We start from the raw sequence: 16,642 nt of genomic DNA, 5'->3' as shown, positions 1-16,642 counted from the left end.
ACCCGCTGCAGGCCCAAAGAGACCGAGCGCGGTGACACGCAGCCAGGTCCAGCCCGGGAACCCAATTCCCACACATCGCATGGGGGGAAAAGCTTCCAGCAGCGGCTGGAAACCTTGGAAACAGCCCGAAGCCCAGCTGGCCCTTGGGCCTTCTGCCAACGCGATAAATCTACCGCCCGGCACAGGCAGCTCGGAGATGGCTCCCCCGTGCCAGGGGAACCCTCCTCACCTTCCTGCGGGTAGGAACGGTGCCAGCCAGTGGCTCCAAGCACCGCGCCATCTCCTAACCTGGGCGAGCGCTGCCCTCATCGCTGCCGGCAGGAGAGGGTTAAGAAGCAACAAGGCCGAGGAAGGAGCCCGGGGAATTCAGCTGCTGACGCAGGTAGGAGATGCGTGGGCAAAGTGTCTGTCCTGCCTCCCTGCGAGCAGCACCACCACCCATCCCTGCGGATCCAGCGGCCTGGCAGCAACGCGGGGGACGCAGGGAGGGGACAGCTGAGGGCGATTTCGTTTGCTTTTCTTCATGCCAGGTCCAAAATGGCTGCAGCCGAGCTGGGTGTGAAACACCTGAGCTGCCAGCCCCGCGCGCACGCGGAGCGAGCGCAGGGAGCTGCGGGGAGCAGCGGGGACAGAGCGGGGACGGCCGCACACGGGCTCGGGAACGCGGCTGCTCCTGGGATGGGATCCCATCGACCAGGACATCCTGCAGGTACCCGAGCCGCCCCGAGCGGAGCCTTTGCCCGGGCCGTTCGGAGAGGGCCTGGGCGGCCCCAGCACCCACCGCCTTCCCGCCGGCAGCTGCAGCTTTGCGGCCTCCGCGTTTCCTCCGCCGCGCTGCGGTGCCCACCCTGATACCCAGGGATTTGCCCTTCCTCCTCGCTCCTTATCCTCCTCATTCCGCGGGGCTGGCTCACGTGCCCCGGCCGGCCGCTACGTGCCTCGCGCTCCGGCTCTCTTCACAGGTCACTCGCACTGTTCCTGGGATCGGCTCTTACCTGCTTCTCTGCCCTTCCCTCTGGCACGGGTCAGACCCTCCCTGCTGAGGAAGGGCAGGGTCCCAGGACCCTCCTCTCACCCCACGTCTCATAGACTCCTGTCTCCCTGTTTTACCTTTCAGAGCTGCCCAGCTCACTGAGCACCTCCCAGTTCGCTCCTGTTGCAGAAGCTCCTAAACCAGCTTCATTCAGCCCAAACTTCGGTACTTAGATCACCACCGCAGATGGATGCTCCGGGAAACCCGGAATTAGCGTTAGCTGCAGAGACCCTCGTGGGCCGCCTCTCCCAAGCCGCTGAAACCATGTTAAATAGGAGCAACCCTGGCGTGCTGAGCGCTGTGAAATGCATTGGGATTGAAACAGCGGGTTGATCTGGAAAATGCCGTGGAGACTTCTCCAGCGAGCGAGCTCCTTTGCGCCCTGTTAGCTGCGTTGCAGTGAGGGCCGGGAGGACATAACTGCAACGTGGCACCCGGTGCAGCCCACGCTCCGCAGCCGCCGTGTCCCTGAGCCCCCTGGGTCCCCTTGCAGCCCCAGCAGCGGGTTTGGCTCCCAGGTGGTCCCAGGCTGCGAATGGCTATGGGAAATGCAGACACACGCACACCCCCCACAGCGATCTGCACCGGCCCCCCTTAGCGTCCCTGATGTCCCAACTCGGGGAACGGCCGCAGGGCCCCAAGCCCCCAACCCAGGGCAGCTCCCAGGGACGTCCCCGCGGTGGCCCCGAGGAAGCAGCCGACGGCAGCGCCCTCCCCAGCACCGCCTTTTATGGCCCTGCTGCAGCCGCGGCCCAAACATGGGCTGCGGGGCCGGCGGCGCACGAGGCCTCCCCGGCCCGGCCCTGGGGCTGGCCCGGCTGCGTCCGCCCCGCCGAGGCCACCCGGGAGCAGGGCGAATGCCCCAGGCAGCAGCTCCCCTGGGGGAGCAGCGAGCGCCGGGACCACGTTTGCTCCTGCGAGCTCTTGGCGAGCTCCGAGCAGCTCTGCGTGCTTAACCCCCGCAGCTCTGCATCCCCCCGTGCAGCTCCCAATCCCCACATTGCCCAGCTCTGCATCCCCCCATGCAGCTCCTGGTCCCTGCCCAGCTCTGCATCCCCCCGTGCAGCTCCCAATCCCCACATTGCCCAGCTCTGCATCCCCCCATGCAGCTCCTGGTCCCTGCCCAGCTCTGCATCGCCCCATGCAGCTCCTGATCCCCACATTGCCCAGCTCTGCATCCCCCCGTGCAGCTCCTGGTCCCTGCCCAGCTCTGCATCCCCCTGTGCAGCTCCTGGTCCCCACATTGCCCAGCTCTGCATCCCCCCGTGCAGCTCCTGGTCCCTGCCCAGCTCTGCATCCCCCTGTGCAGCTCCTGGTCCCCACATTGCCCAGCTCTGCATCCCCCCGTGCAGCTCCTGGTCCCTGCCCAGCTCTGCATCCCCCTGTGCAGCTCCTGGTCCCTGCACAGCTCTGCATCCCCCCGTGCAGCTCCTGATCCCTGCCCAGCTCTGCATCGCCCCCATGCAACTCCTGATCCCTGCCCAGCTCTGCATCGCCCCATGCAGCTCCTGATCCCCACATTGCCCAGCTCTGCATCCCCCCGTGCAGCTCCTGGTCCCTGCCCAGCTCTGCATCCCCCTGTGCAGCTCCTGGTCCCTGCACAGCTCTGCATCCCCTCGTGCAGCTCCTGGTCCCTGCCCAGCTCTGCATCCCCCTGTGCAGTTCCTGGTCCCTGCCCAGCTCTGCATCACCCCATGCAGCTCCTGGTTCCTGCACAACTCTGCATCCCCCCGTGCAGCTTCACATCCCACCCCTCACTCTCATCCTGCGCCTGTCGTCCTGCATGCTCAGGCCTGAAGCACCCGCTGGTCAGCTCAACGTGCCGAAAGGTGCAGTGTCCCTTGGCACATCCCTGCAGAAGTGCCGGGTCTGGGAGCACCCGCAGCCTCACGGCGCCCGGGGCAGCCTCGCGGTGCCCGCTCTGCGGCCGAGGCGGCTGGACACTGTCCGGGCAGAGGCGCCAGGTCAGCACCGCGCGCTGCAGCCCATCGGCTTCACCCGTGTCCTCCCCAGGGCTGGACAGCAGGGCACGGAAGGGGACAACGGTCCCTGTGACGGCTCCTAGGAGCCCTTGGCAGGAAAGGGTGTTCCCACACATGTCTGGGCGCGCGGGTCAGAAACGAAACCCCCGCTGCCGTCCCCGCGGTGTCTGTGCAAGGGAAGAACCGGGGCTGAGCACTGCGGCTGCGTTTGCACGTGGGCAGTAAATCCCCGCGGCCTGGGACGATGGTGACAGCAAAGCTCCGTGAGCCAGCGCTGGACACTCGCATGTCCTGCCCTCCCTGCTGCCTGGCTGCATCCTCAGCGTCACCGTCCTCTCCCTAAAGGCCCCATACTATTTGCAGGGCTAAAGCAGAGCTTTTACCTTTCTAGCTCTAAGACTTAAGCCTGTCCTCTCTGCTCTTGCACGTGGCCCTGCGCTCTTTTGTGGTCAAAGTGGCAAAGCTGCTTTGCTTGACTCTTCTCTCAGATCCTCCTGGGTCTCCCTGGATGCCAGGAGCATCTGCAGCAAGCAAAGAAACCGAGACAGAAAAATGGCAGGTGTCTGTTTCTTGGGCTCAGGGGCTGAGCTAGGATCAGATGCACGATGCAGAGAAGAGCGCGTCTCTCATGGAAAGCGGAATGGGTGGAAGGGCCGCCAGCACAGCTGGGTTTCGGGGAGGCAGCGCCTCAGCAGACGGTTGCAGAAGGTTTTGCCCGGGTTTTTCCCTCTGCAGCAGCTCAGCTCAGCCCCAGAGCAGCTGCCCGCAGCAGGACCGAGCGGATATGGAGCTTGGCATTCGTCCTGCAAGAGGGTCCCAGCCCTCTCCACACAATCATCGCCAGTTGCATCCTGGAAAGGAGCTTCAAAAGCTGAGCCTGGAAAGCCGCAGAGCAAAGGCAGAGCTCGCACGAGGGTGCAAGAAGCCCTTCTGCTCCTGGCTCGGTGTTTGGGTGGACTTTCCCAGCTCCCAGATATTCACCCAGCAAAGTCAGCAGCGACAAGCAGGAGAGTCTCGAGCAGAGCTGACCACATCCTGCACTGCAGCTGGGCAGAAATCATAGAATCATAGAATCATAGAATGCTTAGGGTTGGAAGGGACCTCTAGAGATCATCTAGTCCAACCCCCCTGCATACGCAGGGACACCTAAAGCACGTGGCACAGGACTGCATCCAAGCGGGTTTTGAAGATCTCCAGAGAAGGAGACTCCACAACCTCTCTGGGCAGCCTGTTCCAGTGCTCTGTCACCCTCACTGTTAAGAAATTTTTCCTTAAGTTCCTATGGAATTTTTGATGTTTCAGTTTCCGGCCATTTCCTCTAGTCCTATCAGTGGCCACCACTGAAAAGAGACCATCCCCATCCTCTGCACTCCCTCCCTTGAGGTATTTATATACACTGATTAGATCCCCTCTCAGCCTTCTCTTCTCCAGGCTGAACAGGCCCAGCTCCCTCAGCCTCTCCTCATAGGGCGTCTCCTTGCTCTGTAACTCAAGGCAGGGAAACCCAACCAGCCCCAACAGCTGGGGGCTGAAAGGACTCCAGTTGAGGCTAGCAAAAAGGGCATTTTCCTGGCAAGGCTGCTGGCCTGGGCAGCGGGAGCTGCCGCCGCAGAGGCCCTCGCGTGATGCCCAGCCGGGAGCTGCCGAGCGGCGCTCGCCTTGGGCAGGATCGGCCGCTTGCTGGAAGTGAGCGGAGCACCGGCGGGCGGACAGCAGGCCCAGGAAATCTTTCCGAAACCCTTGAAAACAAATAGCAGAAACCCTAGAAAACAGACTGCAGATAGGCGGTGCAATCCGCTGAGAGGACAGAGCGCGGGGCCGCGCTGCCCCGGGGCGGTCGGGCACGGCGAGCGGGCGGAAGGAAGCGCCGGGCCGCCCTGGGCAGGATGCGGAGGGAGCGGCGCCCCGGCCCGCGGCGGAGCCTCAGGTGCAGGGAGGGGAGAAACGGCCCGACCGCAGCGGCGCTCGCTTCCGCCGCGGCTGCACGGGAGCCGGCAGCCCCTGCGCCCGCGGCAGCCCCTGCGCCCGCGGCAGCCCCGAGGGCAGCGGCCCGGGACTGAGCCGGGGCACACGCTCCATCCCCATCGGGCTCTTCATTAGCTCCCTGCTCATGCCCAGGGGATCGCGTGCTGGAAGGAGGATTCCCTAAGTCTTGCAAAGAGGAAGCAGCGCGTGGAGTCTCTCCAGTGCCTCTTCTCCCTGCTCCCCGCGCCAGGGCAGCGCCCTGTCCCCCTCGCCCCTGCCGTCACCCCTTGCTTTGCAGCAGGCAGCTCATGGCTCTGCCTAAGCTCAGACATGTTCTCCTCCACCGTAACCTTAGCAAATAAATAAATCAATCCATCTCTGCACTAAATAGCTTAGAAGGAGCAGCTTGGCTTTGCCTGCAGCCAGGGAGGCCTCAGCCAGCTTAATCCCTGCAGGAAGATTTGCTGGAGCGGGTGGGAGCGGGGAGGCCTGTGCGCAGGCTGGGTGCCCCTCCGGGTGCGCTGCACCCTTAGCCCGTATGGTTTCCCATGTGGGAGGGAGGGGACCCGGATCAGGGCCTGGACCAGAGCAGGAGCCGCTGCCGGGAAGCTCCACAACGTCCAGGTTGGAGAAGCGGCTGCGCAAGCAGCTCCGGCAGCGCGAAGTCGGGTTGAGGCCGAGGTGGTGCTTGATACCAGGGGTGCCTGGGCGGCTGCTTCTCCCTGCGTGTGACATCCCTGTAAATGTGATCGATGATCTTAGCAGAAATTCCAGGTGAGGATGGTTTAGCCCTTTCCAAGTCCTGATTGCTGAAAATGTGGCAGTAATGGGTTTATTTTCTGCAATATGACTTTGCAGGCAGCTGTCTCCCTGCTGCTCCTGCGGACCTCAGCTAAAATGCTGACTTGGGGCATCGGATTAGCAGTCTGGGATCAGGATGAATCTTCCACCCCTTATCCTGCCATCAGACCACACGGGGCAAACCCCTGCACCCAGGAAAGACTTTGCAAGATCAAGACTTTGCTTGCACTAGATGGGAATCTCAGATTGACTTCCTCGGAACAGGCAAGGACCCTGGGGGTATGTGCTTTGACTCACTCTGTTCAGAGGAGTCTGGTGGTTTCCTTCATTACAGAGCGTGATCCGAGGCCAGGCTCCTGGAAACATCCACCTTGTCCTTACCCTTTCCGGATGAAAGAGCTGCAGCTTCCCAGCCAGCTCTCAAGGAAAACAGAATTCCTTCCCCTCCTCTTGCCTGAATCCAAAGAGTTGCGTGGAGGAGGAAGCCCTCTGGAAGCACTGAGAAACCGCAAAGTTTAACTCATCCCCAGTGATGGAAAAATATCCCTTTAAACCTCCCTCCCCAGTCACTACCCCAGCGGAACCGTCCGGGGAGCACAGTCCACCTGTGCAGGGCACGGAGGGGACAGCCGGGCAGGGAGCGAGTCCCGCTGTCACCCTGGGGCTGTTTTGCCTGGGCCAGGGCCAGCCGGGGAGCCCTCCAGGCCCTGGCTCCGTGCGCGGGGTTTCGGTGCTCACTGTGCGGCTTTTGTTGCAGAGGAATCTTGGTGGAATATGTTTTACTTGGGGGTTTGTGTCCAAAATTAAATCCGACTCCAGCAGCTCCTTGTTTGATTTTGCGGAGCAGCTCGAAAGCTGAGCTGCCTGGGGCTGGCGGCGTGGTGGCACTGTTTGTTTTTCGATGGAAGTTGTTGTGATTCCAGGGCACGGGGGTGGTTGGAAAGGCTTGCACAAAACCTCGCCGCTTCACGGCGCGCTGGGCAGCTGCGCGGCCCTGGCAGGACCCGTGCCCAGAGCCACTTCTAGGGGAGAAAAGCTCATAATTACGCTCAGCTCTGAGGAGCAGCAGCAGCTTAAGAGATAAGAGGCAGAGGAGAGCCCAGCGTGGAGCCCTCGCTGCAAGGGACCGCGTGGAAGGTGCAGGGCGGGAGGACGCAGGTGGCTCTGACCGTGGTGGCACAGGGGACACTCCTCTCTGCTCCTCCCATCCAGCTCCAGGCACGTGGAGCACACGGGCCCTGCTGGTGCCGAGCCCTGGGGAGCGCCAGGCCTCAGGGACAGCGGGACCCAGCGCTGCCAGCTCTGAATTTTTCCTGACTTCCCATATTTTTTTCTTTCTTTTTTTTTTTTCCTTTGCAGAGCTTCTAAGAAGATTAAAGACAGATGGTTGCAGAGGCTCCTTACTGATACCCACGCTCCAGGCAGGGGGTGAAGACAAGAAGGCCGCAGGGAAGGGTGATCATCCCCATCTGACTTGCTGAGGGATGGAGCCCCTGGAGCACCTGCCGCAGGTGCTGCCTCCGCACGGGGCGAACGGGAGCCGCCGCTTCCCTCCTTCCTTCGGAGCTGCCTCTGCCCAGGGTCCCAGGTCCATTGGCACCTGGAAGGCTCCCCCATGCTCCTCTGGACGCAAGTGCCTCCTGCCTGGTGCTTCCACACACAGCCCCTCTCCAGCCCGTGCTGGAGGATGCCCAGGGAGGAGGAACCCTCCTAACCTGGTCCATGCACATCAGGAGCACTGGCTCCACCAGGTCTTGCTTCTCAGCAGCTTCCCTGCTGGTTTCCCACTTTCCGTCGGCAGGAGAAGGGAGCTACTGCTGAGGAGGCCTCCTGAGTAAGGAGCCTTCTCTTTACGGTGCTTTCCCTCAATGGCAAGTATTGGGCTCTCTGTCCATTGGATTTCTTCCTGCAGCAGCATGTCCAAAAACACCCACCTGCTCCAGCATCCTATGTGTTCACTGAGAGCTCTGATAACTAAATGGCTTGTTGCAAAGGAGCTAGGTTTGGTTTTGCTGCTTTAGCCAGACCGCTTCCTGGGGCTGAGGCATGTGTTCGGCTGAGCAGAGGTGGTGGGGACAGCGCAGGGGTCTCGGAGCTGCAGTACTTGGGCTCCAGGTCCTGCAGAGGTGACTCTTCCCTCACGCTTTCAAAATAACCCGTGCCAGCAATAGCTGAGCCTCTCAGTACTAACCCTGGGCTTGAACCGCGAGGCAAAGGGGCAGCTTGCATTTAGAAGGAGACAATAATTGCAAGTCAGATTTGCTTGTTCAATACTCTATTGACAGATTTGCCTTGGCAACCTGGAGCAGGGTTTCATTGTGTGCGTCTTTCCTCATGGCATCCTATTGATTGCTTTTTTTTTTCCTCCTCCCAAGCCTACCTACTCATCCTTTCCTTGTCTCTCTCCGGCGTGGTGTTGACCTCAGCAAAGGCTACATTATAATCCGGTTGTCAGACTGGCCACTGCCTCAGCAGCAGACACAGGCCAGGCCTGACAAAGCAGCAGGGCACATCCAGGAGGCCGGCGGGCTTCCAGGTAGGAATGAATGGGCCGGGTCCCTTCCCGCTGCTGCCAAGGACACGGCCGCGCCGGGGGGTTGCAAAGTCCATGCGGCTGCCTAGGAGAGCAGCCTTGGAGGAAACGCTGCAACTATTTATGAATTAACTTCCTGTTATTATTTAGTTCTTAACCTGGTGTCTTCCTGGCCTGAGTAGCTTCCAGAAGACACCGCAGACCCTTTGAGGGCAGGCGGGGAAAAAAGCTCAACGCAGCCTTCTAGTCTTCTTGGTGGGATTAGAGGATTACGGTGGAGAAAAGAATTGCTGGTTTGAATTGCTAATAATGATACAGACTAATGAGCAACATCAAAAATGATGGCATGTGTAATCAGTGCTGCTTGATAGCAAACATCCAGCAGGTCTGCGGGAGCTGCTGGGGGACAAGGAGGGCGGAAACAGAGCTGCTTGTATTTTGGAGAGGCAAAACCCAACCCCAAGTGAAGCGCTGCCATAGAACTGGCTCTATCTCCAGGGCAAGTTTATAAATAATGATGGAAAGAATAAACCTAGACAGACACCAGCTCTGGGTGCTGGGAGGGAACATGGCCAGCAAGTATTTGAGGAAAATCGCCTTGGTTTGCTTCCTAGCACCTGCAGGAAACCCATCTGTCTCGGGATGTTCAAGTTTGTCTTACAGCTGCCCCAGGCTGTCGCCCGGCTCGGGATCAGCCTCGCGGCAGCACCCGCTGCACAAGCACATGGCGAGAGGCAGCCCGAGCCCCGCAGCTCCTCCACCCGGGACACACGTCTTGGCTGCTGCAAGGAGCCGTGACCACGCGGACCACGCTCTGCAGATAAAGAAACCCCTGAGCATCTTCCCACACAGGTGTGGTAAAGGGAATAACATCTACAGAGCGTGGATCTGCACTTGGGCCTGCTTCAGAAATAGGCGCAGAATAAACGTGAGCTGTGGTGTTAAATGACTGTTGTCCTCGGCTTCCAAAGGCAGCCGTTGGCTCTCGGTTCTTTTGGTTGCAAGTCCCCACCCTTTTTTTTTTTTCCCCATCTTTGCCCTGACTCACAGAGAGGTGGCGGTTACAGACATTTGCCTCCCTTCTTTATTTGGGATATTTTATGTAGTTCGAATAAGGTGTCCTCTTTAGAATTGACAAAGGGAAAGATGTATCAGTTCATGAACTACTTGATATCCGAGCAAGGCAAGAGAGAGAAAATCACCACCATTACCATCATTACTGTGAATCATGTGCAATCAGCCCGGTAACAGAAAGCAGATGAGCATCCTGCAGAATGGGGTGGGAGCCGGTGTTGGGCTGCTGGAGCCACGAACCCGGGAATGATTAAAACGCTGTAAATAACAGCTTTCAGGGCTGTTTTCACCTTATTTCTTTATATTATATTTCACCAATGGACTCTCATACTCTTTCTGAGACAGGTTCTGGGGAAAAAACAAAGAGGTCTGGTCAAATTAGGGGGGAAAAAAAAGAAAAGAAGAACGAAAAACGCGTGCAGGCAGCCGCTGCCATCCTTAACGCCCCTTCTCGGCTGCATCCCGGCAGATGCGAAGCGCGGCGACGGACCCGGGCCGGCCCGGGCTCAGCAACCCGACCCGGTCCGAGCGCGGCCGCCTCGGGGGAGGCTGCGCTGAGTCGCGCTCGACCCTGGGCGTTTAGTTTTATTGCGAGCATTAGTGGTTTGTGCTCGGCTTGTCTCCTCTGGCAACAGGAGAAGCTGGAAATGTCAAAGGGGAGAGTATAACAAACTCCGCTGGCATAAATTTCAATGAATATATGTGTCTCAGGAAAACCGCTAAGTTTAAAAAAAAATTTAAATCTTTCTGCCCATCCCTTCTTTCGGCTGCCGTTCACAATAGATAATAATTCTTACATTAAGCCCCCTCGGCCCTCCAGGGAAATCAAAATTGTAATATCAGTTTGCTTTTTATTGGCTCGGCTCTGCGATCTCGGCGGCGGCGTCTTTGTTATGGTCCGCGACGCGGTGACATTCAGCGCTGCCGCCGCGGGTGCCCGCGAACCCGCGGGCCCCCCGAAGGCGCAGGCGGCTGCGGCCGGGAGCCGCCCCGAGCCCGGCGATGGGCGCCGGGGCGAGCCGCGTCCCGGGGTGCCCGGGGCGGCGGGAAGAGCTGCGGGCGGAGCGCGGTGCCCGGCCCGGCAGAGCGGCGGCCCGCGGCCCCGGCGCCGCTCCGGGCTCGGCCGCTTCGCGCCCGCACGAAGGCGAAAGTCGCCGGGAGCCCCGCGCCGCGGCGGCCCCGGGGCTCGGCGGGCAGTGCGGGCAGCACCGGACCCCGGGCCCGGGAAGCCGCCGAGCAGCCGCCGGGTGCCCCGGGCCGGCGGGGAAGCAGCGGCCTAGGCGCAAAGCTGCCCCTTGCGCAGCCCTTACAGGGAGCCAGCCCGGGAGCTGCGGAGCTCCGCGCGGCCCGCACCAGCCCCCGTCTCGGTCCGGGCCCGGCCCGCCCTTGGCGGCGCTCGGCACCGGGCAGGCTCTGCGCGGTGCCCCAACCTGGCACCTGCCTCGCGCTCGGGGCGTCCCGTGGAACGGAGCGCCAGCGGGGCCCAGGCCGGGGGAGCCACCCGCGGCAAGCCGGGCCGTACCAGACCGGGCCGGACCAGCGCAGGCCCTTCTCCCCGCGCGGAGCAGCGCCGCCCCGGAAAGGGCCTCCCGCGTGGCCAGGGAGCTCGGCGGGCCGCAGGGGAACACGGGCGGCCGCCTCCTGCCTCCCGCCCGGCGGCGGGGAAGACGCGGAGCCGCCGCACCGGGGACGCGGCCCGCGCGGCTCGAAGCGGCCCAGCCGCCCCGCAGACCCTGGCCCCGTTCCACCTGCCCGGGAGAAGCGCCTCGCTGCGGCCCCGCCGCCTTTCCCGCAGCGAGGGTCCGGCGTGGGCGGCGCCGGTCACGGGCACGCGTGGGCCTCGCGGCGAGGTGGCTGCGGCGGCAGCCCCGAGTGACCACGGGCCCAGCCGCGCTCCGGCGTCCCCCGCAGCCCCACGAGGGACAGGAGCGCGGTCCCGCCGCAGCCCCGCGCTCGCCGCCGTGGAGCCGCGTCCTGCCGGGGCCGTGAGCAGCGCCCCGGCGTTTCCGCCGCCACCTGTCTCGCAGCGCCGCGGGGACCGCGGCATTTTGGGCGCTCTGCTCGTTTCGCAGGGCGGCGATCGGCGGCGCTCAGCGCCCCCGGGCTCGCGGGGTCCCGAGAGCTGCGCGGCCGCGGCTCGTTCCGGTGGAGACCCCGCGAGTCCGGCATCGTGCAGTGCGGGAACGTGCGGACCGGGCACGTGCGGGCCGGGCCTCGGGAAGGAACAACGTGGGCGCCTCTCCGCGAGGTATCCCCCCCCACCCAAACACCCCGGGTCTCAGTCCCACCCGTGACCCACCAGCCGCCCCCACGCCCTGCGCGCTCCTTGGCGCATCCTCCGCGGGGGGCGATGGCTCCGCGCCCGCAGTTGACCCCCCCGAGAGCCCCTCTCCAGAGCGCAGCGTGGGGCCGCACCTGCCCCGCGGGCTCTGCCGCCCCCCGCCGGCCGCGCGGCCCGTGGGGCCGTGCTGAGTCACGCGTGGGGCGGGGGCCGGGCTCGCGCGCCCCCCGCGCCGCTCCTCCCCGGCAGCTCTGCGCCAATCCCCCGGCCCCGCCGCTGACGGGCAGCCGGGCCCGGGAGGCGCCGCCTCCCTGACGTCTCGCCCCGGGATTTGCACGGGCTGCGGGGCCGCGGCCGCCGTCGCTCAGTGTGTGTCGGGCGGGCAGCGCGGAGCTGGCGGAGCCGCGCTGGGCTCGGCTGCAGCGGGCGGCGCGGCCCCTCCCGGCTGCGGCATGGAGCTGCCGGCCGTGGGCGAGCACGTCTTCGCCGTGGAGAGCATCGAGAAGAAGCGGATCCGCAAGGTGAGGCTGCGCTTGGCGGCGGGCACGGCACGGCACGGCTCGGCTCGGCTCACGCCGTCTCTTTGCTCCGCGCAGGGCAGAGTGGAGTACCTGGTCAAATGGAGAGGCTGGTCGCCCAAGTGAGTACGGAGCGGCACCGGGCGGGCAGGCCGGCCCGAGCAGCGCCGCCGCCCTCCCCGCCGCCGCCTGCGCCGCGGAAAGCCCCGGCGGGGGCTGCGGGCCGGGGGGGGGCCGGGCGGCGGAGCCCGGTGGCGGCGGAGCGCGGCAGGCAGGCGGCGGCTGATGTGCACCAGAAAATGGCTCCTTCCCCCTTTCCCTCCTCGGGAGCCGGGCTCCATATTGCAGAACCGAGCGGAGGGGGGGGGAAGGGGGGGGGAAGGAAAAGCGGGCGGGGGAAAGGGGGATAATCACAAAATTAAAGCGCGCGGCCCCTGCCGCCCGCAGCCTGCCCGGCGCGGTGCCCAGCGAGCCGCCCGTCGCCGCGGAGCACCGGCCGCTGCAGCGGGGCGGCTGCTCGGGCTGCCCGCGATTTGGGGCTTAGATGACAGTGCCCGCTGGCGGGGGGAGGCACGGGGGAGGGGGCCGCCCGGGCCTCCGGACGGCGCTGCGGGTCCCTCCTCCGCGCCGGAGCAGCTCTAATGGGTCCAGGAAAGGGGATTTGGAAAATTTCATCATGACATGCTTAGAATTCCTCCGGAATAATAACTGCGCTAAATAAACAGTTCCGTCCCCGTGCCCCCCCTTCCCCCGTCGCCCATCCCCCTCCCGGGGACCGGAGCCCTGCACGCGGGCTCCGACGGGGGCCCCATTTGCCAGGCCGGGAAACGGCCCCGAGCGGGCGCGGGCCGGGGGCACCCCCCGCTCAGGCACCCCGGGCCTGTTGCGGGGAAGGCGGGTTGGGGGGGTCGGGGGGGACACGGTGCCTGACGGCTCCTGTCCTCCTTTCCTGCAAGATATAACACGTGGGAACCGGAGGAAAATATCCTGGACCCCCGGCTGCTGATCGCCTTCCAGAACAGGTGAGCGGCGGCCCCGCGGCGCGGCAGGAGCGGGACGCGGGACTCCGCGCCCCGCGGCTGCGATGGCGGGTGCGTCACGGCGCGCGCGGCCGCGGCGGGCCCGGGCGCGCGGCCCCGGCGGGGCGGGCGATGCGGGGCCGCCGGGAGACGCCTCCGGTTCAAGGTCCCCCGCGCCGCGCTCCCCCCACGCCGCTCGCCTTGCGCTCCTGCCTGGCCGCCCATTTGATGCCTGCGAGAGAAGGAGGCGGCGCCGCTGCCGCTGCTGCCGCCGCTGCGCCTCGGCTGGCTGCTTTTTTTTTTGCCTTTTTTTTTTTTTTTTTTTTCTACTCTCTTTCCGAGCATTTATTTCCTGTAGCATTTTTGGCGCAAACTGTAAACTTTACCCCTCGCTGCAGCAGCAGGAGGCAAGAGCGGGGAAGTCGCCTGCCTCAGTGCCGGCCCTGTCCTGCGCACGGGCTGCAGGCCCTGCTGGCCCCGCACCTGCGGCTGCGCTGCTCCTGCACCGCTGGCTGTGGGGGGTCTCCCTCCCCCTGCCCCCTTCTTGGCATGGGCTATTAAAACTGGTTCCTTGAACCCTATGGGTCATTGGCACTGCAAGGGTAGCTGGATCCTTGGGGCTCCGTGGGGCTGCACGCTCCTACGTGGGGCTCATCATGCCGGTGTTTCCTCAGGGAGCGGCAGGAGCAGCTCATGGGATACCGCAAGCGGGGGCCGAAGCCGAAGCCGCTCGTTGTGCAGGTAAACGCGCCGCGGAGCCGGAGCCTGGGGCCCCGCAGCTGCAGCACAGCCTGTTTGCAGCGCTCTGTGTCCCCAGGGAGCCTCTTTCCGTGGGTTTCATCATGCTGAGGAGCTGTGCACAGAGCCCTGGCCTTCGCAGGGCCTCAGGGACCCTGGCACTGAGCTCATCAGCTCATCCCAGCCCCACAAGCGGCCCGTGTCGTCTCGCCCCTTCCACCAGTTGCGATGTGGACCCGTCGCACCCAGGTCCCTAGTCAGCCGGAGGCTGCAAATGGGACTGACGGGCCACCTGCAAGCAGCACCACAGCTGCGCTCCTCGCTCCCTTTTCCCAGGCAGGGGATTGAAGGGAGCTTTTTTTATTGCTTCATTAAGCTGGAGCAATGCACAGCCTCTAAGTGCGAGTGGGCCAGGGCTGCCTGTTAAAGTACACAGTATCCCGGAGGGCAGCGTCCTGCAAGCAGAGCCACGAGGAGGGCAGCAATTCTGCACCAGCACCTAGCGCCCTGTGCGAGGTCCCTGGCTAAGCTCAACCCCTGCCTTTGCCTTGCAGCTCCCCTCCTTCGCCCGCCGCTCGAACATCCTCACGGGGCTGCAGGACCCTGCTGTGGACAACAGGCCCAAGCTGGACCTCAGCTCCTCGGGCAAGAGCCAGCAGCACCAGTACGAGCTCAACAGCAAGAAGTATCACCAGTACCAGCCCAATGGCAAGGAGAGCAGCATGAAGCACCAGTCCCACAGCAAAGGGAAGTATTACTACCAGCTGAACAGCAAGAAGCACCACCACTACCAGCCAGACCCCAAGATGTACGAGCCCCACTACCAGCCCACAAGCAAGGAGCCGCAGAGCCAGGCGTGCCTGGAGAGCAGCAAGAGCCCCATGGTCGCCCACCCAGACAAGTGGGCTCATGCCCCTGCCAAGAGCTTGCTGGGCCCAGTTAAGAACCTGTCTGCAGAGAGCAAGAATGGGGCTGAGAAGAACCTGTCGAGTGGTACCGGCCCCCCGCCGCGGGACAGGGTGACGGGCAATGGTCTGGGGGGCAAGATGAAGATTGTCAAGAACAAAAACAAGAACGGGCGCATAGTGATTGTCATGAGCAAGTACATGGAGAACGGCATGCAGGCTGTGAAGATCAAGTCTGGGGAGCCGGCCCGGAAGCGGGCGGCGGACGAGAGGACTCCTAAGAAGGGTGGGGAAGAGAAGCTGGAGGTCTGGAGGAAGCCGGGGGAGGACAGGGTGGCGGGCAGCAAAGCGGAGGGCGAGGGGAGGCAGCCGCCTGCGGAACTCCAGGAGAGCCCCCGAAAGCCCCCCCTGGCCAAGGAGCTGCCTGTCGCTGCTGCCGAGCAGCCGCTGCAGCTCACCACGAAGCCAGACCTCGTGCCCTGGTCCCTGAGCCCTGCCCGCGAGCACAGCCCTTCCGCCATGGGACTGAACCTGGCCAGCCCGGGCTCCCGCAAGCGCTGCCTCTCGGAGCCGCCGGGCGAGCAGGAGCCGGGCAAGAAGCGCCTCACGTCCCGCAGCATCAGTGCCCCCACGTGCGTGAGCCCCCCGGCACGGCCCGCGGCGCCCGGCCCGCCCGCGCCGCCCGAGGTCATCCTGCTGGACTCGGACCTGGACGAGCCCATAGACTTGCGCTGCGTGAAGCCGCGGGCCGAGGGCGAGCCGGCCGCGGCGCAGGTGAAGCCAGAGGCGCCGCTGGGGCCGGCGGAGAAGCCGCCCGCGGAGCCCCCGCAGCCCCACGGGGCCACCGAGGAGGAGGAGGAGGCTGAAGCCCTGCAGGAATTCAAGCCCTTCTTTGGGAATATAATTATCACAGACGTGACGGCGAACTGCCTGACGGTGACCTTCAAGGAGTACGTGACGGTGTGAGCGGGGTGCCCGGCTGCTCCCCATGGGAGGCACCAGCCCCGCGCCCCCTCGCAGGTACTGACGCCCCTTCCCTGGGGCCAGTGACCCACGGTGCCGGCAGAGCCTGTGCCGGGGACCGCGGGCAGGACACCGCAGTGGTCCCTGTCCCCGCTGCGGAGGCCACCCCGGCACCGGGCAGTGCGGCAATGGGGCTGCCAGTTACTCAGAGTTGCATAGTATTATATTTTAACAGTGCTAACTTGTCGAGTGATTCTTGCTCCCGTTTGTACGTGGTGTTATTGAAATGTATTGTTCGAGCTGAAAGCTGGTCTCTCTCTGGCCACGCTAATATATTTATTTGTAGGTATTTATATAATGAAATATAAAGCCTAGATTTATGGAGTCTCTAGATCATCTTATAAACTATATCAAACGACTATTTTCTGTTCTCCTTTTTAACCATGGAGCATTTGTTAGTCTCGACCCCTTGCCCTCCTTACAACCGCAGGACCATCCCCGGTATATATTTTTTGATACTGTACACATGTGGTGTTTCTATGTGCAAAAAAAAAAAAAAATTGTTATCTAAAGCTAAACGAGCTATTATAGAAATTGCTGCTATTAGAAATGTCTAAACTATAAGCTTCCAATTATTAATTGCTTGAATGTAAATATTAAATGGAGATGTTGAAAGTGCATTTGATGTTCTGAAGCTAGTGTAGATCGCGAGCCCAGCTGCACAGGTGGAGCGCGAGCTGCCAGCGGCGCTTCCCCGGCCGAGGGCTGCGTCACGGGGGAAGAAATGTATCATGCAATCATTGCAAAGGACTATAAACCTTTACAAAAAC

The 16,642-nt window shown here is 63.1% G+C and overlaps 1 protein-coding gene across 1 annotated transcript; it reads left to right on the top strand.

Annotated features, from left to right (window-relative positions):
- The first annotated feature begins 12,051 nt into the window (after window positions 1–12,051).
- Window positions 12,052–15,887, top strand: CBX4 (chromobox 4). Its single transcript, XM_088535962.1, has 5 exons — window positions 12,052–12,190; window positions 12,266–12,309; window positions 13,144–13,209; window positions 13,881–13,947; window positions 14,499–15,887. The coding sequence occupies exons 1-5, from the start codon at window positions 12,122–12,124 to the stop codon at window positions 15,813–15,815; spliced, it is 1,563 nt and encodes a 520-aa protein (XP_088392088.1). The 5' UTR covers window positions 12,052–12,121; the 3' UTR covers window positions 15,816–15,887.
- Window positions 15,888–16,642: the final 755 nt, after the last annotated feature.

The sequence above is a fragment of the Tinamus guttatus genome, unplaced genomic scaffold, assembly GCF_059628265.1.
Source record: "Tinamus guttatus ecotype Peru unplaced genomic scaffold, ASM5962826v1 Tinamus_guttatus_pri_ptg000649l, whole genome shotgun sequence".
NCBI classification, from domain to species: domain Eukaryota; kingdom Metazoa; phylum Chordata; class Aves; order Tinamiformes; family Tinamidae; genus Tinamus; species Tinamus guttatus.
Note: the sequence above shows the minus strand (reverse complement) of the source record. Positions and strands in the feature narration are given on the sequence as shown.

What these genes read in the sequence shown, in the direction of transcription:
- CBX4 (XM_088535962.1), top strand. Translation starts at nt 12,122, where the DNA reads ATGGAGCTGCCGGCCGTGGGCGAGCACGTCTTCGCCGTGGAGAGCATC. An exon ending in TGGAGAGGCTGGTCGCCCAA is followed by an intron (nt 12,310 to 13,143) that starts GTGAGTACGGAG and finishes CTTTCCTGCAAG; the next exon opens with ATATAACACGTGGGAACCGG. An exon ending in CGAAGCCGCTCGTTGTGCAG is followed by an intron (nt 13,948 to 14,498) that starts GTAAACGCGCCG and finishes TTTGCCTTGCAG; the next exon opens with CTCCCCTCCTTCGCCCGCCG.